General features: G+C 43.6%; 1 protein-coding gene across 12 annotated transcripts in view; it reads left to right on the forward strand.

Annotated features, from left to right (window-relative positions):
* Positions 1–24,147, forward strand: part of FKBP15 (FKBP prolyl isomerase family member 15) — a 91,319-nt gene that overhangs the window by 45,269 nt on the left and 21,903 nt on the right. For 10 of the 12 annotated variants that reach the window (XM_048823091.2, XM_048823093.2, XM_048823092.2 and 7 more), the window contains 7 exons: positions 2,619–2,709; positions 4,031–4,140; positions 4,934–5,044; positions 5,259–5,353; positions 7,213–7,315; positions 9,505–9,537; positions 11,486–11,657. In XM_048823091.2, coding sequence (XP_048679048.1) covers positions 2,619–2,709; positions 4,031–4,140; positions 4,934–5,044; positions 5,259–5,353; positions 7,213–7,315; positions 9,505–9,537; positions 11,486–11,657 — 715 coding nt within the window. The remainder of the gene's footprint in view (positions 1–2,618; positions 2,710–4,030; positions 4,141–4,933; positions 5,045–5,258; positions 5,354–7,212; positions 7,316–9,504; positions 9,538–11,485; positions 11,658–24,147) is intronic. The other 2 variants (XM_048823088.2, XM_048823099.2) reach the window with 1 other exon arrangement.

Here is a 24,147-nt window from a genome sequence, read left to right on the forward strand (position 1 = left end):
TTTGCGTAAGAGTCTTGGGCAAGTGATCTTATCAAAGGCTTTCTGAAAGTCCAGGTACACTATATCCACTGATTCACCCTTGTTGACACCCTCCAAGAATTCTAATAGATTGGTGAGGCATGATTTTCCTTTACAAAAGCCATGTTGACTCTTCCCCAATATATTGTGTTCCTCTGTGTGTCTGAGAATTCCATTCTTTACTATAGTTTCAACCAATTTGCTGGGTATTGAAGTTAGACTTGCTGACCTGTAATTTGCCCGGGTCACCTCTGGAGCCTTTTAAAAAAAAAAAAAAATTGGTATTACATTAGCTCTCTGCCTGTCATCTAGTGCAGAAGCTAATTTAAGTGATAAGTTACATACCGCTACCACTCTGAAACCTGATACCACAGTTAGTAGTTTTGCAGTTACATATTTGAGCTCCCTCAGGACCAGATGGTATTTATCCAAGAGATCTGGTGACTTACTGTTTCATTTACCAATTTGTTCCAAAACCACCTCTATTGGCACCTCAATGTGGAACAGTTCCTCAGATTTGTCATCTGAAACGAATGGCTCAGGTGTGGAAATCTCCCTCACATCCTCTGCAGTGAAGACCAATGCAAAGAATTCATTTAACTTCTTCTTTAACTTCTTGAGTGCTTCTTTAGCACTTTGATCATCCAGTGGCCCCACTTATTGTTTGGCAGGTTTCCTGTTGCTGATGTACTTACAAAAACTAAAACAGCAATTTTTGGTGGGTTTTTTTGTTCGTTTTTTGTTTGTTTGTTTGTTTGTTTGTTTTTTGCTCATTGCTCTTCAGATTTGTTTTTGGCTTGCCTAATTATACTTCCATGCTTGATTTGCCAGAGTTTTTTCCTTTCTATTTTCCTCAGTAGGTTTTGATTTCAAATTTTAAAAAGTTGTCTTTTTGTCTCTAACTATCTCTTTTACTCTGTTTAGCCATGGCAGCTTTTTTTGGTCCTTTTATTTATTTATTTTTAATTTGGGTTATACTTATAGTTGGAGCCTCTATTATAGTGTTTTTAAAAAGTTTCCATGAAGCTTGCAGGCAGTTTACTCTTATGACTGTTCTTTTTAATTTCCATTTGACTAGCCTCATTTTTGTGCAGTTCCCCTTCTTTGAAGTTAAACTGTGGTGTGTTTCTTTGGTATTTTCCCCCTACAAGGAAGTTAACTTTTTATTACATTATGGTCTCTGTTATGTAGTGGTTCAGCTATATTCACCTCTTGGACCAGATCCTGTGTTCCACCTATCTGTTTCCCCCAAACCTTAGTTTAAAAATGCCTCTAGACATTTTTTAATTTTACATGCCAGTACTCTGGTTCTGTTTGGGTTTAGATGAAGCCCATTCTTCCTTCTTTGGCTCCTCCTTTTCCAAAAATTTCCCCAGGTCTCAATAAACCTGAATTCCTCCTCTGAACTCCATCTCATCCACTCATTGAGACGCTGCAGTTCTTCCTGTCTAACTGGCCCTGTGTGTGGAACTGGAAGCATTTCAGATACACTACCATGGATGTCCTGAACTTCAGTCTCTTACCTAGTGGCCTAAATTTGGCCTCCAAGACCTCTCTCCTACCTTTCCCTATGTCATTGGTACCGACATGTACCATGACCACTGGCTCATCCGGAGCACTGCACATAAGTGTGCCTAGAAGTCTTGAGAGGTCCTCGACCTTCACACCGAGCAGGCAACATACCATGATGACTGAGAAAACCACAAAACCCAACCATCTATATTTCTAATACTCTAATCCAGGGGTGGGCAAACATTTTGGCCTGAGGGCCACATCTGGTTTCTGAAATTGTATGGAGGGTGGGGTAGGGGAGCCTGTGCCTAATAACCTGCGTCTCCACCCTCATGAGAGGATACCAGGTATGGGATCATTTCCCTCCATTCCACCTTGATGTTCTCCTTCCCCAAGACTTTCATCCTCCTCAGCAGCACAGAGGCTGTCATGTGGGGAGTGGGACTTCTCTATTGTGTTCCGAGAGTCTCATCTATGTGCCTCTTTGTCTCCCTTCACTCCTCCAGTTCAGTCACTCAGCCCTCAGAGCACGTGCAGGCTCTTGAGACTAATCTGCCACTTGCCCACAAGGCAGGTAATAATACATGCTGCATTCAGTGCAATAAACTAGATAGCCTCTACTCTGCTGTTGGACTTGTGCCTGCATTATTTGTACTCTTGCAGGGTTTTTTTTGTGAGTGGGGTGTTAATTGGCCTAAATTTAGAGAATATTTACTAGGTGCATCTGGCTCGCACACTCCCTTGAAAAACTCCTGTTTTGGACTAAATGGAAAGTCTTTGAGTTAATAGCATTTGTGACCCCCAGATGCTTCAGTTCACTTACATTGAGTGAGGAAAGCTTGTCAGAAGAAAAGTTATTTGGGTTTTGTGGTTGTCCTACCTAGAGATGACCGAAGTGAATCAGTTTTATTCTTGTTCTTCCTTAAAAATGGCTTCAGTGACATGCGCTGTCTTACCATCCATATTTAATCTACAGATGCTCCACTCAGACCTTGATTCTCAAACTTCATCCGTAACAGACATTATAGAGAGTAGCATGTAACTGAAACTGTTAGAACAAAACAAAACAAAGTGTCTTCTTCCCTTAGCCGTATGCGGGAATGGCATATGCCTATTCACAAACTGCAGCTGCTTCCCAACTCCAGCCTGTAGGACAGATGTATCCAGCACCTTTCCAAGGTATGTCAGGAAAATGTGCACCATATGAAATCTCTTAGCTGCTCTGATGCATTGTAAATTAATTTTTTGTAATAAATATCCATACAAGACTGGAAGCAGACATACACCCATCCCGTTCAGAGCCCTTACATCTGTTGGCTCAGTTTTATGTTGTGCCATGTTTTGTTTTTTTAAATGCCGGATAAGGACAAATAATACTTAATAATTCATATTCCGCCCCCGCCCCGCAAGGTGCACTCAGGGGAGGGACTAATATGGGGAAAAAATTCCTGAGATCTATTCCCGAGTGTGCACATGGCTAGTGACTCTAACAGTCACTTATTAAATTTCATTATAAATTATTAATTGTTTATCCTGTTCCATGTGTTTTAAACATTTGGCAGCCGTGATGACGATCTATAAATTCCTACATGGGGAACAAATATTTAACAATGAGCTCTTCAATCTGATAGAATGGTGTAACAGGCCAATGGCTGGCAGGTGAAACGAGATAAATTCAAACTGGAAATACGCCATACATTTTTAACAGTGAGGATAATTAACTATTGGAACAATTTACCAGGGGTCATGGTAGGTTCTCTATCATTAGCAATCTTTAAATCAAAATTGGATGTTTTTCTGAGAGATGCTCTAGGGCCAGTGGTTCTCAGCCAGGGTTCCTGGGCCCAGTGGTGGGCTGCAAGCAGGTTTCAGGGGGCTGCCAAGCAGGGCTGGCATTAAACTTGCTGAGGCCCAGGGCAGAAAGCCGAAGCCCCACCGTAGGGGGCTGAAGCCTGGGGTCTGAGCTCCGCCACCCAGGGCTCAAGATGAAGCCTGAATAACTTAGCTTTGCAGGGGCCCCTGTGGTGTGTGGCCTCAGGCAATTGCCCTGCTTGCTACCCCCTAACGCTGGCTCTGGCTTTTGTATGCAGAAAAACAGTTGTGACACAGGTAGGCTGTGGACTTTTTATAGCATGTTGGGGGGTGGGGAGGAAGAGTAAAAGGTTGAGAATCTCTGCTTTAGGGATTATTTTGGGGAAGTTCTCTGTCCTGTGTTACACAGGAGATCAGACTAGATGATCACAATGATCATTCTGGCCTTGGAATCTATGAATTGCTGTAAACAAGTCCATTGATTTCCTGCAACTATAGACCTGGTTTCTTATAGTTAAAGCAATAACATGCCTTGTTTTCTAGATCTTCTTAATCACTGACCTTTAGGAAGATGGCAGACCATGTAGCTGCCAGGCTTTGAACGTAGACCAATGCTAATACTGTACTTCTGCTTCTGTGGTGGTCTTTTTGCCATGCTAACTGGTCACCTTTCTCCTTCCTATTCTAGCACCTAGTGACGTTACTTCATTCTTGATGACAGAAGCTCGACAACATAACACTGAAATCCGAATGGCTGTGAGCAAAGTAGCTGATAAAATGGATCATCTAGCTGCCAAGGTAATGATATAGACCTGGCAGTAGAGGAGAGAGATCTGATGTGGAGCGGGCTTGTTCACAAGGGGATAAAGCCACTTGCCCTTCTCAACCATATAGTGCCTCAGAAGTAGGTGTTATGTTGAAGAGTTCAAGCTGCTGTGTTTAGCTTTTACATTCTGCAGTAGCTTAACCATATAACGGTGGAGTTTTCACTAATTATACTTCACGTGTGATTTGACTACTATAAAAAATGCCCAGTTGCAGCAAGATGATCCTCATGAAGGAGCTGTCTGTTATGATTGTACACTTAATGGCTCGCCTCCAAGGAATCCCACAGCCCTGCACAAGGTGGCATGGCTGTAGTTTATATGCATATTCTACAACTGCTGTATGAGTGATCAGATGAAGCTAGGTTTCAGAGGAACAGCCGTGTTAGTCTGTATTCGCAAAAAGAAAAGGAGTACTTGTGGCACCTTAGAGACTAACCAATTTATTTGAGCATGAGCTTTCGTGAGCTACAGCTCACTTCATCAGATGTATACCGTGGAAACTGCAACATCTGATGAAGTGAGCTGTAGCTCACGAAAGCTCATGCTCAAATAAATTGGTTAGTCTCTAAGGTGCCACAAGTACTCCTTTTCTTTTTTCAAATGAAGCTAGAAAGCTTGTATCATCCACCAACAGAAGTTGGTCCAATAAAAGACACTACTTCACCTACTTTGTGTATCTCAGGTGAAGTTGTGACAAGTTGTGACGTGCTAAATGCTCACATTAACATCCTGCTGAAGTGACTTCCATGGTTTATTCCTTACAGGTGGAGGAGTTACAGAAACAAAACACTAGCAACAACTTGCTGCTACCTGGCATCTCTTCAGTTACCATGGAAACTGCCATGATCATGAGCAACATCCAGCGCATCATTCAGGTGCGGGTGGCTGAGTGCTAGGGTAGCCTTGCTGGTTCCTCAGTAACTGATACTGTGTTCTGTACGTGCCTAGGTGGTAACAGCATTACTATATTAATTATATTTTATATATTATATATTAAATTTCTTCTGATCATGAAATCAGCTGTAGGTGGCATTCCCTAGGTCACCCCAAATAAGGTGACTGTGCTCATACTCTGTGGTTACACCATAGGAGAACGAGAGGTTGAAGCAGGAGATATTTGAGAAGAGCAGCCGGATTGAAGAACAGAATGAGAAGATCGGCGAATTGATTGGGCGGAATCAGCGGTGAGGAATGGGCGGGTGCAAAACTGCACTTTCTCTTTTGCTGTAGAGGAGGTCTTCATTTCACTGCCAAATGGAACAAAGATTACTGAATTCAGGGACGGGGTCCTAGATTCTTTGGGTTCTAGCACAAGGACATGCCTTTCCTGTAGGTACTTAAGGTGTGCATATCTCTGAAACTGGGGCTGGGCATAAACTTGGAGCACAGCAGGCAGGTAAAGACCTGTTGTTGCCTTTCCTGACCACATCACAACAACGGTCCTTATGGCCAAAGGGAGATGGGTCTGCTCTCTCTGATTATTCTTATTGCTGCTCCTTCAGGTCAAATGGAGAAGGGTGCTGGTGCATGGGATGTATTCCCAATTTATCACCGTTCTCAGATATGTGCCGTACAATGTCTCTAGAATGGAATGGTCTACCAAAGGAAGTGGTGAAAGCCTCATCACTTGAGATGTTAAATATTTCATTGTACTGCAGCAACACTGCTCTCTTGGCAGGAGGATGAAGCAGAGATACTAACCAATTTCCTCTATCTCCAGATTCCCCAATGTTTCTGTAACTTGCATCATACTGTCTCTCTCATCGGGAATACTGTGTACGATCCTAGTCACTCGTGTTCCAGTCTTTAAATTCATTTTGAACTAGTGCAACGAAGAAGATCAAGGGAATGGAGGACTAGAATGCTAGAATGATCAAGGGAATGGAGGGCCTGTCTTATGAGAGGAAACTGGAAGAGCCTGACTTGTTTGTTCTAGCAAAAAGGCAGCTGAGACGGGATATGATTGCTCTCTCTAAATACATTAGGAAGATAAATACCAGGGAGGTTGAGGAGCTATTTTAAACTGAAGGACAGTATTGGCACAAGAACATATGGACGTGAACTGGCCATGAACAAATTCAGGCTGGAAATGAGAAGATTTCTAACCATTGGAGGGGGAGGTTCTGGAACAGCCTTCCAATAGGAGCTGTGGGGGCAAACAACTTAATTAGTTCTAAGAGAGTAGGACAAATTTGAGTGCAATTATGTGTTGGTGCTGGTCAGAGCTCAGCAACCATGGAGCTCACTTCCAATTTATCTCTTACGTTCCTAAAGCTTATGCTTTAGGGTTTCAGCCAGCCAGGAAGGGAATTTTTTCTCCCAGTGTATTCTGGGCAGGTTTTTTCCTTACCTTGGAAGCATCAGGGATGTCTATGGCTAGAGATGGGACATTGGACAGGATGGGCCAGGGCTCTGATATGACACTAAGCATTCTGTCTCTCAGGTGCTTGGCTGGTTCTTGCTCACATGCTCAGAGCCTAACTCATTACATATGTTACATCAAAAAGGTATTTTCCCCCAGGTCAGATTGGCAGTGACGTTGGGGGGGTTTTGCCTTCCTCTGCAGCATGTGGGTGCATGTCATTTGCCAAGATTATCTGGGTGTATATCATTTCATCATTTCCCTGGCATTGAGGGGGGCCTCAAGTACTGGTACACCTCAGTCCCTCCTATTCTGTGCCTCTGGCACAGAATAATCTAGTCTCCTGTGGTCTGTAGTGCTTTGATTTTGTTTTGGTTGTTGGGTTAGCGTGCAAGTGCTGGGTGCTGTTGGTGGCCTGTGCTGTACAGCAGGTCAGACTAGATGCCCTAATGGGGTCCCTTCTGGCCTTAAACTGACAGATCTTAAATATCCACATATCCCTAGTTGCATTTGTGTGCAAGACATCACACAGAGTTGTTTTGGAACTTATTCTGTTCATGAGGCTTTTTCACAAACACTGGTGTCTTTCTTCCACAATAGGCTTTCACTTCAAGTCCCCTTTTGTGTTTTGTGCTCAAGTCGTTTTCTATGATTTTTCCCTCCCTCCACCCCCTTTCCTAGGTATGTTGAACAGAGCAACCTGCTGATGGAGCAGAGAAACAACTCATTGCAAACGACAAATGAACACACTCAGGCAAGGGTGTTGCATGCAGAGCAGGAAAAGGTAAAACTAGCCAAGCAATAAGTACAAACACAGAGCTCTGACCAAGGCTAGAGAAGGGTTTGCAGTTCTATCGAACAGACACTGGGGATTCTGACCTAAAACTCTCCTAAAAAGAGAACCCAGGGGTTCTCAATCATGGATTCTAAAGCCATTACCTTAGTTTTCATTCTGATCTGTCTAGGTGTTTGCATGGCCCCAGCACTGTAGCATCTGTGCTTCTGTTGCATAAGGCTTAAAGATGTCTTAGCTTGGATAGTCTTTCAATTGCTACATTGGTATGGAAGGTACAAAAGTTACTCTTAACTTTCTGTTTTCATACACACAGTAGCTTAGCTACCATTTGACTATTAGCAGGCCCTCATAACTATTTCAAAATGCACATTGCCTATTTTACTACATTGTCAGATTCCCAAAAAAGCTCCTCTCCTACTGCTAAATGGCTGGTAGAACTTGGGCCACCAGAATATCCATATAACAATCCTCTTACCTGCTAGATTTGATTCTCTGATAAGATGTCTTGATTTCAAAAATCAGTGAAACCTCAGGTTTCAGATACAGTAATATAGTGTTATATGTCAAACTCACTTCTAGTAGTCATTTGTAGTGTAACTGTGTTGGTCCCAGGATATTTGAGAGACATGGTGGGTGATGTAATTTCTTATTGGACTTACTTCTCATCCACCTTGTCTCTCAAATAGCCATGTCAGTTAAACATGGAACCCGATGTTTCTTTCCGTCCTGCTGCCTTCCGTTATTTACCATGTGTAGGAACCCAGTTAAATACAGCCATATGTTGCTTGTTAGGCCTGTGCAGATTCATTTGGAAGACTGTAGCCCATTCTAATATACTAGTATGAGGGGGCTTTGAGTATGTTGCTAGCAATTGCTGGCCCCTTTTGTACTTTGCCAAAATAACGTATGAACCTTGCACTGCCATGCCCTGCTGTGTGGTGTGCACTCCATTTTTATTAATCTATTTCCTGTTTGGCGTTAATCATAAGTGCTTGCGTTTCCTCTGCTTTCTTGTATGAGAACAGTGAATTGGTGGGCTGTAAAAAAGTGAAGACCCTAATTCCTGAAGTATAGTAGCTGCCTCTCCTGTTGGTTAGGGAATACAGAGGATCCAGAGAAATGAGTGGCTGAATATATGCTGGGTGCAGCTAGACCATGAAGCAAGGGAGTACTTTGCTGGGGTACGTTCTCCAGCAACAGTCTGTGGCAAGCTACAGAAACAATAACTATAGCAAGTCAGCTCCAGCCATGTGGCATCACAGACTGAGGATACTGATAAACCTCCATTCCTGTCTGAGCACACAGCATCACTGTGGCAACCATAGCAATTGCTTACGTGGGAAAGTATCATTCAGAGTATTTTCTTAGAGAGAGTGCATCCATCCTTAAGCCCTGTCCGTGCTGAGACTTGACCCAATTCCAGCAGTCGATTGCAGTGGTTCATTTGGCTCCCCTGTAGGTTAGAAAAGCCATGATTTGCACTGGAGATGCTTACCCTGGCTTCAAACGTGAGTCATCTGCATCGCTGCACACTCTAGCTTTCTTGTCTATCCTTGGTGTAGCTATGTCAATTGTTGCAATGGAGACAAATTCCTGATGTAGGCAGTTTCAGTAATAACAAACCAGGGGAGAGAACCGTGGAAGATCTGAGAGGATTCTCTGCTCCCGTGTATGCAAACTGAGGGGTAGCCCTCTATCCTGGCATGGCCCAGGTTTCAGTGAGGAGCAGTGAATCTGTAACTTGTGCCCTTGGGGTAATACATTTCTGCTTAGCACTTGCAGAGTAGTTAATATCAAAGTTTTGACATGTTCATGTAAGGTTGGTGGTATCATCGCTCTCCAGAATGGTGAAATGACTTGCTGTCACTGGCAGTACAGAGATTAGAATGCAGAAGCTCCTGGCTCCCAGATGACTGCACAGTCCATTTGACCATCCATGTTCCATACAGTCCTCCACATTTGGAGAGATTTAGCCCCTTTTTAAACATGGCTTCACTGCTGTTCTTTCTGTTTTTGAGCTTTTGCAGCTGTCAAACAAGGAATAGGTTGAATGCTTCTCTTGTCACATTTTAGCCCCTGTAATGCCACACTTAGCTGTTCTAAGTAATTAATGCTTTTGCCTTTCTACTTGGCGTTCTTAACTCTTCCTGTTTCCTGTCACTGCTTTCTCTTCCCAGCACATGCTGCCAGTGGATCGGGGCTGGGACCAGGTGAGGCAGTGTGTCCCTGACTCTCTAGAGCCTTGGGGTTTCTCTCCCATAACCTACAGTTTACACATGCCTCTAACTTTGATAAAGTCTCTTTCTGAGCTGAAGATTCTCCTGCATCTTTACAGTCCACAGCCAACACTTTTTGGCAGGAGGCTGGGTAGGAAGAATTGTGAGCAAAATCCTTTCAACTATTTGAACTGAGTGGATGAAAACTTGCTAACCTTAGGAGTTCAGATACTGCTGCACAGAATACAGAAGTTAATGGGGGGGGGAAACAAACAAACAAACCCCACTCTTTTTTACCTAGGCTGATTTCAGCACAGAAACAGGTCTTTGTTTTCCTTTGAGTTTATGAAAACTGCTGGAGGCAGCCTATGTGGAGATTTAAAAAAAAAACCACCCACAATTTACAAGCTGCATTCGTAATGATCTTTTTTCACCCTTCCAAAAGAGGAGAACAAAAGGGAATGCTGTGCTAGGAACTATGTTAATATATAGTCATCACTGATCACTTCACATTGCTCATCCACAGGTGCTTAATCCACAGGTACTGGTTCTTTGTTGTTTAATTAAGTGATCACACAATTTCTCCCACTGGGGAAGTGTGATTGGCAGCCCAGTAACTAAGATACTTTGGAGAGAGGTCTCTAAGTAAGATTAATGAGTAGCCACAGTGTCAGTCTCTGGTGTACAGAACCAGTTTACAAGTTTGAGACCAGCAGTAATTCAAGACCTGAGGTAGTTCTCTGAATGCCAGCAAGTAGCTAGCCCAAGAGGAAATTGGGCTGGAACTATGTGGGGCACAACAGAGAACCTGTTCGGAATCTGAATGTAACTTTTAACTGCAATAGGAACTGTTTAAGTTCCCACTATTCTAATGCAGCCTGTCTTTACAGCATATCCTTCATGAATTTTTGGCCCTATCCCAAAAGACTTGGAGCTGGATCTAGTTTGTGAGGCTGTGAGCCTTTTCAGTTTTTTTTAACAACATGTAATTAACAAGTTGTCTGTGAGAACCCCTATTAGATCTGGCTTCCTGTGAATCACTGACTTGAATAAAATCCTAAAAGCTTGATTAGAACAGTGATCACTGTTAGAAGTATCTAATACTTGCACTTTACAGTGAATAACTTGGCAAGCCAAAAAAATACCTTGACAAATTAGTATGTACCTAACCATCTCGCGAATGCAGAGTACACATCCTGCTCTGAAATTCCCTCTCCACAGCTAGTCTTCATAAACTGATCCCTGTACTCACTTGAAAATAGTCTGCATGTCCACTCCCATCTGACAACTACCCATCCCAAACAGCTTTATCCCCATGAGCATATCATCCGGTCCATTTTAATTGTTTGACAAATCTAGAAGGGCAGGGGCAGAATTGTAATGTCAGACTTGCTACCCTGGCACAGTCTGTTTGCAACCTGAAGAGAGCTGTGTGTGTCTGGGGGTGGCAGACGCCTGTAAGGCTTTTTCTGGGCAATTAGGCTTCGATGTCTCGCCGGCCAGCTGGTAGTCCCAAAGGGGTGAACAGAACAGCCAACCAGTGAAACACGTCTTTTTCTGAAAAAACCTTCCTGAAGTGACCTGCTTTAATCTGTCTTGGAGATGAGGTTGTCGCCAGCCACTAGAATAAATCAGGGTGGAGCGTGTGGTCAAATAGGGCCCACAGTGCTCTACTATGTGTCCCAGAGCCACTCTGTTTTTAGTAGGGCAGTGAGCCTATCGCAGCATGCAGTGCTGCTGCCCCTCAGCTCAATATACAGTGCTTCATCTTTGGCCTGCAACTTCCATCAAGCTGTATCTCTAATGGAGGAGGGTGTCTGCCATCTAGTTATGCAAACCAAGCATGGAATCTGGGCTCCTAGCACTGCCCTGTGAGCCAACTTTTCGAAACCCCACTTAAGTACTCAGGAGTTCTGATATTTCCCCCTGTTCTGTGCTACAGGTCAAAGTTGCAGAGAAGCTGGCAGCTGCTACAGCACAGGTCTCCCGTCTGCAGTTGGAAATGACTGCTCACCAGAAGAAGGAGATGGACCTGCACACACAGCTGACCACAGCCCTGCAGGAGGCAGAGATGAATGAGGCACAGTTCAACAAGCTGCAAGCACAGCTAGCCGGTAGGGGGTCGGTCAAGGGGGTGGGTTCTATTGCCTAGATCATGATCTAGTTCTCTGTTAACTTGGTCAGCTGTATTGGTGACCTTAACTCTATACTTCAGTGGCAGCTGTCTGAATTGCCAAAAAAGATATATTTATCATAATGTGCCTTAGCTTTCAGCTAGAGGGGCCAACTAGGGGAGAGAAGGAAGCTCTGGCTCTATGTGCAAATCAATGCTTCGCCTCCCTGCTGAGACTGCCAACAAAAGAGCCTGTTAGGATGGCCTCTGATGTTGAACCTTCCTGTTAAGTACTGGACGGAGCCCACCAGCCCATCGCTTTTGTCTCTACTGAGCTATACTAGATTTAAACTGATATACTAGTGGTTCCCTTTCATCCACTGAAGGTGGCCCTGCCAGAGAGTATGGAAGTCCTTAGTGAGTCGTGCAACTAAACCCCTCTTGCAGTTGGGTCAACTAGTCCATCTTCCTATAGCACCATTATCCCAAAGATTACTGAAGCCAGTTCTAGTGTGGAACACAACCAAGGCTTAAGAGAGGAAGTCAATAATTAGCACAGGGGCAGGGATTAGTTAGGCATAATGGAACTACCTGAGTTTGGACTGCATGTGAGATACACCTGCTTTCTGACATTAGCATCTCTTGGGTGAGGAGCCTTGTTGAAATGCCTTGGTTCAGAATATATGCACTAACCTGCGGAGCCTCCTGCTTCCTTCCATAAGAAGCTATGGAGATAAATAGCTTGGCAAGATAGATAAAAGGACATGACATTTAGATGAATAGTAGCTGATAAAATGACATGGGTTTCAACAGTCCTCATACTCTGACAGCATAGGCTGATCACCAGAGGGGGTCAAAAAGAAAGCTTCTCCTCCCCATGCTTAATATTGCAAAGCAGAATGCAAAACCAAAAAATTGACTGAACACTTCAAAGCTTTTGCTGCTTTTTTTCTCACCACTCAGTCTCCTGAATTCTCCTTGGTAATGTGCCTGGAAATGGGGAAGGAGGGCCATACAAAGTCTGCCCTGTTTGCAAATGTGGCTTAATGATGTAGATGGGAAAAGAGTGCCTTGTTTCTATGGCACATTCAAAGCTGGAGGAGCCCACAAAATAAAATGCTCTGAGTTCTTTGCAAATGTTCCTCCAAGAGCAGGTCCTCCTCTCTGCTTTTCTCTTCTGCTTTTTCCTTCAGACTTGGATTAGGCTCCTTCATGGGATAGAGACTTTGTCATGCATACCAGTAGTGCTTTGCAACTGGGTAACTTCTCAGCATTCATTGGCTGTTTTAGTGGACATAACCTGCTGATTGTTTTGCAGACTGTGCAGACTCTAGTAACAAAGTTAATTTCCCTTCTTAGTGAAATCAGTGATTGGAAAAATGAAAACCCATATATTTCACCGTGGCTCAATCTTGATTCTTTCTGGGTAAACACATATCTGGCCTTAAGTATTGTTGTTAGCTGAGACGCTGTTCTTGCAATTTCTGCTTCATCTAATTAGAGACCCCTTTTTAGCTCACTATTAAGCTTTCCTTGGCTCTGTATAGGCACTTGCCTTTAGGAGACTGTGTACTATGAACCTGAAGAGGAGTTGTTAGTTGTTCATTTGTTTTTCCCCCACTATACTGACCAATTCCTCCGGCCCCCAGGCTGAATCTTGGCTGTTCTGTCTTCAACTGACATTCTGCTCAATCTGGTAGTAGAGAAGCTGTCAAGGTTCCTTCCCCACTTTGAACTCTAGGGTACAGATGTGGGGACCTGCATGAAAACCCCCTATACTTATTTTTACCAGCTTAGGATAAAACTTCCCTAAGGTACAAACTATTTTAACTTTTGCCCTTGGACTTTATTGCTGCCACCGCCAAACATCTAACAAATATATAACAGGGAAAGAGCCCACTTGGAAACGTCTTTCCCCACAAAATCCTCTCCAAACCCTACACCCCCTTTCCTGGGGAAGGTTTGATAAAAATCCTCACCAATTTGCACAGGTGAACACAAACCCAAACCCTTGGATCTTAAGAACAATGAAAAAGCAATCAGCTTCTTAAAAGAAGAATTTTAATTGAAGAAAAAATTAAAAGAATCACCTCTGTAAACACAGGATGGTAAATACCTTACCGGGTAATCAGATTCAAAACATAGAGAATCCCTCTAGGCAAAACCTTAAGTTACAAAAAGACACAAAACCTGGAATATATATTCCATTCAGCACAACTTATTTTATCAGCCATTTAAACAAAACAGAATCTAATGCATATCTAACTAGATTACTTACTAAGTTCTAAGACTCCATTCCTTTTCTGTTCCTGGCAAAAAACAACACACCGACAGAGCCTTTGTTTCTCTCCCTCCCGCACCCCCGCCCCAGCTTTGAAAGTATCTTGTATCCTCATTGGTCATTTTGGTCAGGTGCCAGCGAGGTTATCCTAGCTTCTTAACCCCTTATAGGTGAAAGGGTTTTTCCTCTGGCCAGGAGGGATTTTAAAGGTGTTTACTCTTCCCTTTATATTTATGATGCCCCCCAAATCACAGATAAGGTGAAACGCTGGCTGTGATTTTTTCCTGGAGCTCTAGGAGAAAACAGAGTTAATAAGACGCATGTACCTCTAAATATACTACCAAGTATATAAAGACTAACAATATTTTCCACATCTCAAAGATGATTTTAACCAGTTGATTCTGGGAAACTTTCACGGGAGAGTGCATCAGCCACTTTTAGAAGCTCCTGAGATGTGTTGGATGTCGAAATCAAAATCTTGGAGAGCTAAACTCCACCAAATAAGTTGTTTATTATTTCCCGTGGCGGTGTGAAGCCATTGTAGTGCAGCATGGTCGGTTTGCAGGTGGAAACGCCGTCCCCAAACATATGGGCATAGCTTTTCCAGAGCGTAGACAATGGCGTAACATTCCTTTTCACTGACTGACCAGTTGCTTTCCTCTCAGACAGCTTCTTGCTGAGCAACACTACAGGGTGCAATTCTTGATCCGGTCCTTCCTACATTAAAACTGCTCCCACACCACGCTCGGACGCATCTGTGATTACTAGGAACGGTTTGTCAAAGTCTAGGGCCCTTAGCACAGGGTCAGACATGAGTGTTGCTTTAAACTGGTTAAAGGCCTTCTGAAACTCTTCGGTCCACTGAACGGCATTTCGCTGTTTCTTTTTGGTTAGGTCTGTCAGTGGGGCGGCGATTTGGCTGTATTGCGGTACAAATCGCCTATAATATCCGGCCAAGCCTAAGAAGGATTGGACCTGTTTCTTTGACTTTGGGACAGGCCACTTTTGGATAGCATCCACTTTGGCCTGTAGGGGGTTGATAGTTCATTGACCCACCTGGTGTCCAAGGTAAGTCACTCTGTTTAGGCCTATTTGACACTTCTTAGCCTTAACAGTTAGTCCTGCCTCCCTTATGCGCTAAAAGACTTTTTGTAGATGTTCCAGGTGTTCTGCCCAGGAATCTGAAAATATGGCCACATCGTCAAGGTAGGCGACAGCATATTCTCCTAATCCCGCTAGGAGACCATCTACAAGTCTTTGGAAGGTGGTGGGTGCATTCTGCAGCCCGAAAGGGAGTACATTAAATTCATACAGCCCAACATGTGTGGTGAAGGCTGACTTTTCCTTGGCGGATTCATCTAGTGGGGCGGGCTCTTTCCCTGTTATATATTTGTTAGACGTTTGGTGGTGGCAGCAATAAACTCCAGGGGCAAAAGGTAAAATAGTTGTACCTTGGGGAAGTTTTAACCTAAGCTGGTAAAAATAAGCTTAGGGGTTTTTTCATGCAGGTCCCCACATCTGTACCCTAGAGTTCAGAGTGGGGAAGGAACTTTGACACGGTGGCAGCTGTGGGATTTTAAAGGTGTTTACCCTGCCCTTTATATTTATGACAGAAGCGGACTGGGTGCAAGCAGAAGTGCAGGTTTTTTTTTTCCTGGCAGCAAAATGTCAGATTTGCAGTAGCTTTGGTCAAGAGTCCTGACCTGTCGTGGCTTCCCCTGGGCCAGAAACCTTTCCACCTCTTTCTTAAAACAGCTAGTTTCCCAGGTGTCTTCCATGTAGGAGCCATACAGACTCTGAAGGGTTAATCCAGTCAATATGTAATATACCAGTATTTCTTTAGGGTAATAAAATCAACACAAGTAGTCAATCACTTCATTGGATATCTTTGGAGTTTAAGAGGTCATTGCGCAATGAGAGACAGAGACTCTTATAAATGTGTGGGGGTGTATTAACAGGAGTGTTGTATGTAAGACTTGGGAAGTAATTGTCCCACCCAGCTCTGGTGAGGCCTGAGCTGGAGTACTGTGTCCAGTTCTGGGCGCCACACTTGAAGAAAGAGGAGGACAAATTAGAGTCCAGAGAAGAGCAACAAAAAAGGGATTTAGAAATCCTGACCTATGAGGAAAGGCTAAAAGAACTCTTGAGGGGAAAAAAAGACTGAGGGGCAGGGGGTGTTAGGGGGCTTATTCCTTCACCCACTTACTTCCCTGGTCCTTCTTGCATGAACAGAGAGCAACAATACCCGAAGTCCAAAGGTGCAAACAATTCGATGTTTATTGGGGTGAACTTCCAGCAAGCATGATTCCAGTTTCCTTCCTTAGTGTCCCCCTTCCCAGCTCTGACACCACAGAGCCTTACCTGTGTCCCTGTTCCCATTCCTGCCCTTAGCTAAACATGATTCCAATTTCCCCATCCCCATCCCCATTCCCTGTTCCCATTTTCCCCCCACTTCCTGATTGCCTGCAGACTATATAGTAAAACTTGAGTTCTGCTTAGCTATACCTTAACCAATCATTTTACTGAAATTTAGCTAACCAATCCTAACATATTGGAACATGATTATTTAACCAATTATATCCCACCACCTTAGTTAGTTTACACCCAGCAAAATTAATTATACAGCAGACAGAAACAATCACAGAACCAGACAGAGATTATACAGACAAACAATAGGGAAATGGGGACTACAGTGATAGAACAACAAAGAAATGAGGATTTCACATCCCAGCTATTGATAAGTGAGTTCTTACCAGACAGGATGCTATCAAACTAAGTTTCCTTTTACATCTTCTAGGCACTTCCCTTTCTCTGGAGGCGATAGGCATTATCAGGACAGGATTGTATTCCTAACAGCCCAATAGCACCTTCTTTCAGTGTGACTAGTTTGGAATGTGAGGATGTGACCATTCGCTTCCCAGCTTATGGCTGCCTCTGCTGCTTAGCCAAAGGCCTTAGCCTAAGCACAGGGCCTCAGACTGTCACAGTAAGAGAAGGCCCTTACACTGGCAGACAGTGATTTGATTCTTTCTTTTATACCTCTATAACTAGCTAAGTGATAAGAATACATCTAAATTCTTAGAGAGTATAGGCCTTTACAGACAGGCCTGAATATCTATATCCTAAGGGGGGGATCCGATAAGTCTTCATATATGTTAATGGCTATTGTTATGGTACTGATTGATGGTTCTTCTTGTCCACTGAAGGTAGGACAAGAAGTAATAGGTTTCATCTGCTGCAAGGGAGACTTAGTTAATAGGAAAAACTCTCTAACTATAAGGGTAGTTAAAATCTGGAATAAGGTTGTGGAATCCCCATCGTTGGAGGCTTTTAAAAATAGGAGGGACAAACACCTGTGTGCAGGGTGCTGGACTTGATGATTTCTCAAGGTCCCTTCCAGTCTTCCATTTCTGTGATTGTGTAAAAGACCTGTTTAACTCTTCCCGTGATCTTTGTACACGTTTGGGGAGTCCCTGATTTCGATGGGTTCTGAGCCACTCTTCTTTGAGACAAGCCTCAGTCTGATTATCACAGCTCCATGATGTTGGGTTACTATTTACCGCAGTGTCTTGCTTATCAACTGTCACGATCCTAATATGCATCTGTTTTGGGTTTGTTTTCATTTCTGCTGTGCAACATTTGTGGGTCACATTCTGTTTAACAGTCTCTAAGCAGCAAATGATGGAAACAAAACTTGGTTTTTCTGGGTCAGTAATTTTATCCCACTTGAAGAGGCCTCTTCATGCTTGTTGAACAGATACTCTGCTTCATGGAAATACAGCTCTAGACAAGCTAAGGCATTTAATAAGCTCTGCAAAGCTGAACTGTGCACCTCTTTGGAGTTCTTGGCCTTGAGCTCTCCACCCAAGCCACTGAAATGTTCAATAAAATGGATGAAATATGCTCCCTTCCAGCTAAATAGCTAACTTAAAATGGAAATGACATGAGGACACACTGTGGATTCAGTGAAGAACTAATCAGCCCCAGGTAAAACTATTTCACAGCCTCTCCTCCATCAGGGCAGGGAGCAGTAGAAATGGTAAAGTGCAAGTGGCTCAGGCATCTGAAGGTGTGTTGTGTGCTGCTTCGACTGAGCTCCCTTCTGTCGCGCATCTCCCTTATGCAGGCCACTCGTAGAATCATAGAATATCAGGGTTGGAAGGGACCCCTGAAGGTCATCTAGTCCAACCCCCTGCTCGAAGCAGGACCAATTCCCAGTTAAATCATCCCAGCCAGGGCTTTGTCAAGCCTGACCTTAAAAACCTCTAAGGAAGGAGATTCTACCACCTCCCTAGGTAACGCATTCCAGTGTTTCACCACCCTCTTAGTGAAAAAGTTTTTCCTAATATCCAATCTAAACCTCCCCCACTGCAACTTGAGACCATTACTCCTCGTTCTGTCATCTGCTACCATTGAGAACAGTCTAGAGCCATCCTCTTTGGAACCCCCTTTCAGGTAGTTGAAAGCAGCTATCAAATCCCCCCTCATTCTTCTCTTCTGCAGGCTAAACAATCCCAGCTCCCTCAGCCTCTCCTCATAACTCATGTGTTCTAGACCCCTATTCATTTTTGTTGCCCTTCGCTGGACTCTCTCCAATTTATCCACATCCTTCTTGTAGTGTGGGGCCCAAAACTGGACACAGTACTCCAGATGAGGCCTCACCAATGTCGAATAGAGGGGAATGATCACGTCCCTCGATCTGCTCGCTATGCCCCTACTTATACATCCCAAAATGCCATTGGCCTTCTTGGCAACAAGGGCACACTGCTGACTCATATCCAGCTTCTCGTCCACTGTCACCCCTAGGTCCTTTTCCGCAGAACTGCTGCCTAGCCATTCGGTCCCTAGTCTGTAGCGGTGCATTGGATTCTTCCATCCTAAGTGCAGGACCCTGCACTTATCCTTATTGAACCTCATCAGATTTCTTTTGGCCCAATCCTCCAATTTGTCTAGGTCCTTCTGTATCCTATCCCTCCCCTCCAGCGTATCTACCACTCCTCCCAGTTTAGTATCATCCGCAAATTTGCTGAGAGTGCAATCCACACCATCCTCCAGATCATTTATGAAGATATTGAACAAAACCAGCCCCAGGACCGACCCTTGGGGCACTCCACTTGATACCGGCTGCCAACTAGACATGGAGCCATTGATCACTACCCGTTGAGCCCGACAATCTAGCCAGCTTTCTACCCACCTTATAGTGCATTCATCCAGCCCATACTTCCTTAACTTGCTGACAAGAATACTGTGGGAGACCGTGTCAAAAGCTTTGCTAAAGTCAAGAAACAATACATCCACTGCTTTCCCTTCATCCACAGAACCAGTAATCTCATCATAAAAGGCAATTAGATTAGTCAGGCATGACCTTCCCTTGGTGAATCCATGCTGGCTGTTCCTGATCACTTTCCTCTCATGCAAGTGCATCAGGATTGATTCTTTGAGGACCTGCTCCATGATTTTTCCAGGGACTGAGGTGAGGCTGACTGGCCTGTAGTTCCCAGGATCCTCCTTCTTCCCTTTTTTAAAGATTGGCACTACTTTAGCCTTTTTCCAGTCATCCGGGACTTCCCCGGTTCGCCACGAGTTTTCAAAGATAATGGCCAATGGCTCTGCAATCACAGCCGCCAATTCCTTCAGCACTCTCGGATGCAACTCGTCCGGCCCCATGGACTTGTGCACGTCCAGCTTTTCTAAATAGTCCCTAACCACCTCTATCTCCACAGAGGGCTGGCCATCTCTTCCCCATTTGGTGATGCCCAGCGCAGCAGTCTGGGAGCTGACCTTGTTCGTGAAGACAGAGGCAAAAAAAGCATTGAGTACATTAGCTTTTTCCACATCCTCTGTCACTAGGTTGCCTCCCTCATTCAGTAAGGGGCCCACACTTTCCTTGGCTTTCTTCTTGTTGCCAACATACCTGAAGAAACCCTTCTTGTTACTCTTGACATCTCTTGCTAGCTGCAGCTCCAGGTGCGATTTGGCCCTCCTGATATCATTCCTACATGCCCGAGCAATATTTTTATACTCTTCCCTGGTCATATGTCCAACCTTCCACTTCTTGTAAGCTTCTTTTTTATGTTTAAGATCCGCTAGGATTTCACCATTAAGCCAAGCTGGTCGCCTGCCATATTTACTATTCTTTCGACTCATCGGGATGGTTTGTCCCTGTAACCTCAACAGGGATTCCTTGAAATACAGCCAGCTCTCCTGGACTCCTTTCCCCTTCAAGTTAGTCCCCCAGGGGATCCTGGCCATCCGTTCCCTGAGGGAGTCGAAGTCTGCTTTCCTGAAGTCCAGGGTCCGTATCCTGCTGCTTACCTTTCTTCCCTGCGTCAGGATCCTGAACTCAACCAACTCATGGTCACTGCCTCCCAGAGTCCCATCCACTTTTGCTTCCCCCACTAATTCTACCCGGTTCTACTCATCTGCTGCCTGCCTTTGTGGCAGCTTGTCATAAACGTACAGCTACAGGTAGCATAAAATCCGTCCTTTACCTGTAAAGGGTTAAGAAGCTCAGATAACCTGGTTGGCACCTGACCGAAAGGACCAATAAGGGGAGAAGATACTTTCAAACCTGTGGGGAAAGGTTTTTCTTTGTGCTCTCTCCAGACAAAGAGAGTGACCAGGCAGGGGAAAAAAAACCCTCTTCTAAACCATACCGAAAATAAGCCTCTAAAATTACAAATTGTAAGTATAGCAAAAAAAAAATGCATTAGTTTCTTTTGTTTTAGTTTGTGAATTTTCCCTGTGCTAAGAGGGAGGTTTATCCCTGTTTTTTGTAACTTTAAAGTTTTGCCTAAAGGGGAATCCTCTGTGTTTTTTAAATCTCATTACCCTCTAAATTTACCTTCCATCCTGATTTTACAGAGGTGTTTCTTTTACTTTTTGTTTTTTAAGGAGAAAAAAAAACCTTTAAGATAATCTGATAGGTTTTTAGTGTCCTAAAAACCTACGGGTCAGGTCTGTGCTCACTTTGTTTACCTATCTGGTTGGTAGATTATTCTCAAGCCTCCCCAGGAAAGCGGGTGAAGGGGTTTGGGGGGATATTTTAGGGAAACAGGAACTCCAAGTGGTCCTTTTCCTAAATCTTTGTCTAACTCACTTGGTGGTGGTGGCAGCAATACTCATCCAAGGACAAGGAAGGATTTGTCCTTGTGGGAGTTTTTAACATAAGCTGGTAAAAATAAGCTTAGGGGGGTCTTTCTTGTGGGTCACCACATCTGTACCTCAGAATGGGGAGGGAACTCTGACATGGTGGTAGAGGTGGGATCATTTTAAACCAAAAGCACAGACCTAAGGAGTTTAAAAACATTTTTTCTTTTGACAGGTTTCAGAGTTTCAGCCGTGTTAGTCTGTCTGTGCAAAAAAAAAAAAACAGGAGTACTTGTGGCACCTTAGGTACTACCACATTTATTCAAGCATAAGCTTTTGTTGGCTACAGCTCACTTCATCAGATGCATTGAATGGAACATATAGTAAGAAGATATATATACACATACAGAGAAGGTGGAATTTGCCATATAAACTGTAAGAGGTTAATTAAGATGAGCTGTTATCAGCTGGAGAAAAAAAACTTTTGTAGTGATGATCAAGATGGCCCATTTAGACAGTTGACAAGAAGGTGTGAGGATATTTAATTTAAGGGAATAGATTCAATATGTGTAATGACCCAGCCCCTCCCAGTCTCTAGTCAAACCAAAGTTAATGGTATCTAGTTTGCATATTAATTCAAGCTCAGCAGTTTCTCATTGGAGTCTGTTTTTGAAGTTTTTCTGTTGCAGAATTGCCACCCTTAAGGCTTTTACTGAGTGGCCAGAGAGGTTGAAGTATTCTCCTACCGGTTTTTGAATGTTATGATTCTTGATGTCAGATTTGTGTCCATTTATTGTTTTGCATAGAGACTGTCCGGTTTGGCCAAAGTACATGGCAGAGGGGCATTGCTGGCACATGATGGCATATATCACATTGGTAGATGTGCAGGTGAACGAGCCCCTGATGGCGTGGCTAATGTGATTAGGTTCTGTGATGGTGTCACTTGAATAAATATGTGGACAGAGCTGGCATCGGGCTTTGTTGTAAAGATAGATTCCTGGGTTAGTGGTTTTGGTGTGTGGTTGCTGGTGAGTATTTGCTTCAGGTTGGGGGGCTGTCTGTAAGCGAGGACTGGTCTGTCTCCCAAGATCTGTCAAAGTGAGGGATCATTTTTTCAGGATAGATTATAGATCTTTGATGATGCGTTGGAGAGGTTTTAGTTGGGGGTTGAAGGTGACAGCTAGTGGCATTCTGTTATTTTCTTTGTTGGGCCTGTCCTGTAGTAGGTGACTTCTGGGTACTCCTCTGGCTCTGTGAGTCTGTTTTTTCACTTCAGCAGGTGCGTATTGTAGTTTTAAGAATGCTTGATAGAGATCTTGTAGGTGTTTGTCATAGGGATTGGAGCAAATGCAGTTGTATCTTAAAGCTTGGCTGTAGACAATAGATCGTGTGGTGTGTCCTGGATGGAAGCTGGAGGCATGTAAGTAAGTATAGCAGTCAGTAGGTTTCCGATATAGGGTGCTGTTTATCTGACCATCACTTATTAGCACTGTAGTGTCCAGGAAATGGACCACTTGTGTGGATTGGTCTAGGCTGAGGTTGATGGTGGGATGGAAATTGTTGAAATCATGGTGGAATTCCTCAAGGGCTTCTTTTCTTTACTCCTGCTGATAATAGCTCATCTTAATTAATTAACCTCTTAGTTTGTATGGCAAATTCCACCTTCTCTGTGTGTGTGTGTGTGTATATGTATATATATATATATATGTATGTATGTATGTATATGTATATCTTCTTACTATATGTTCCATTCAGTGCATCCGATGAAGTGGGCTGTAGCCCACGAAAGCTTATGCTCTAATAAATTTGTTAGTCTCTAAGGTGCCACAAGGACTCATGTTTTTTCTTTTGGCTGCTTGGAAAGCAGGGAGGTGGTGGTTGTTTTTTAAAAGGACACTTTTTTTTTAAGCTGAAAGCAACTGGAGCTTTTTTTCTTTGCCTGAAAGCAGAGTAGTTAAGTCCTGCAAGGGAATTCACAAGCTTTTTTTTTCTTTCCTAGCTCTCCGGTTAGGCTAGGCTAAGCGCAGAAAGGCTAAAATGACACACACAAAAAAGTGCCGTCTAAAAAAACCTGAAATTAGTCAGATTTAAAGCTGAAAAAAGACAGGGAGGAAAAAAAAACATAAAAAACAAATGGCCTTAAAGCATTTGGAGTTGAAAGCAGAGGAGAGAAAACAGGCAAAACGCTTGGAGACGGAGTTAGAGCTGAAGCACTTAGATCTGGAAAGGGCTAAGATGGGTCTACCGAATAGCCCTAACAATTCTTCCCCAAAAATCCACAAATGGGAGCGCCTTTGTCCACAGTTTAATAAATCCAGTGATATTGCTAAAGATTTCATCACCTTTAAGAAACTGTGCACTCTCCATGCAATTCCTAGCGATCACAAAATGACCACATTGGTAGCAAAATTGACTGAAAGAGCTCTAAACATATTTAACAAGATGCCTATTAAGGATGCTTCTGACTATGGTAAATTTAAGGATTTGGTTTTAAAACAATTTCAAATTACACCTAAAACTTAAAAAGTAAAATTTAAAGCCCTTGAAAGAGGGTCTGGACTAAGTAATGTTGCTTATGTAAACCAAATGAAGGATCTGTTAGATAAATGGGTCAAAGAAAGGGGTGTAATTAGCTTCGAAGGAATGTGTGATTTGATTGTCCAGGAGCAGTTCCTGACTGACCAATAATGATGTAAAACAGTGTTTATGGAATAAAAAAATGAACTCAGCAAAAAGTCCTTGCTTCTTATGCTGATCAATATGAACAGTCCCAGACCGTCAGAAAGGCGGGGCAAATGGGAACAAAACGGGTGGAGGTAGCAAAGAGGAAAAACCCTGGTTGCAGTTTGGGTAGATACCAGAAGGGATACCCCAAGACCACACCCTACCACCGGGGGCAGCTCAAGGCCTCAACTACACCCAAAGAAAACCCCAGACACCTTATCGTCCTACCACACTATTCTCCAGCAACCCACCTCGCCCCAGTGACCAGTCAGCTGGAAGATGTTTTAAATGTAACGAGCTGGGGCATGTGAAGGCCGACTGCCCCAAAAACCCCAACAGATTGTAGTTCATTGCACTGGGGTCACACCAAAGGTCCTCAGGCCCAGATGCCTCCCAG

Source organism: Caretta caretta, chromosome 16 (genome assembly GCF_965140235.1).
Source record: "Caretta caretta isolate rCarCar2 chromosome 16, rCarCar1.hap1, whole genome shotgun sequence".
NCBI lineage: Eukaryota > Metazoa > Chordata > Testudines > Cheloniidae > Caretta > Caretta caretta.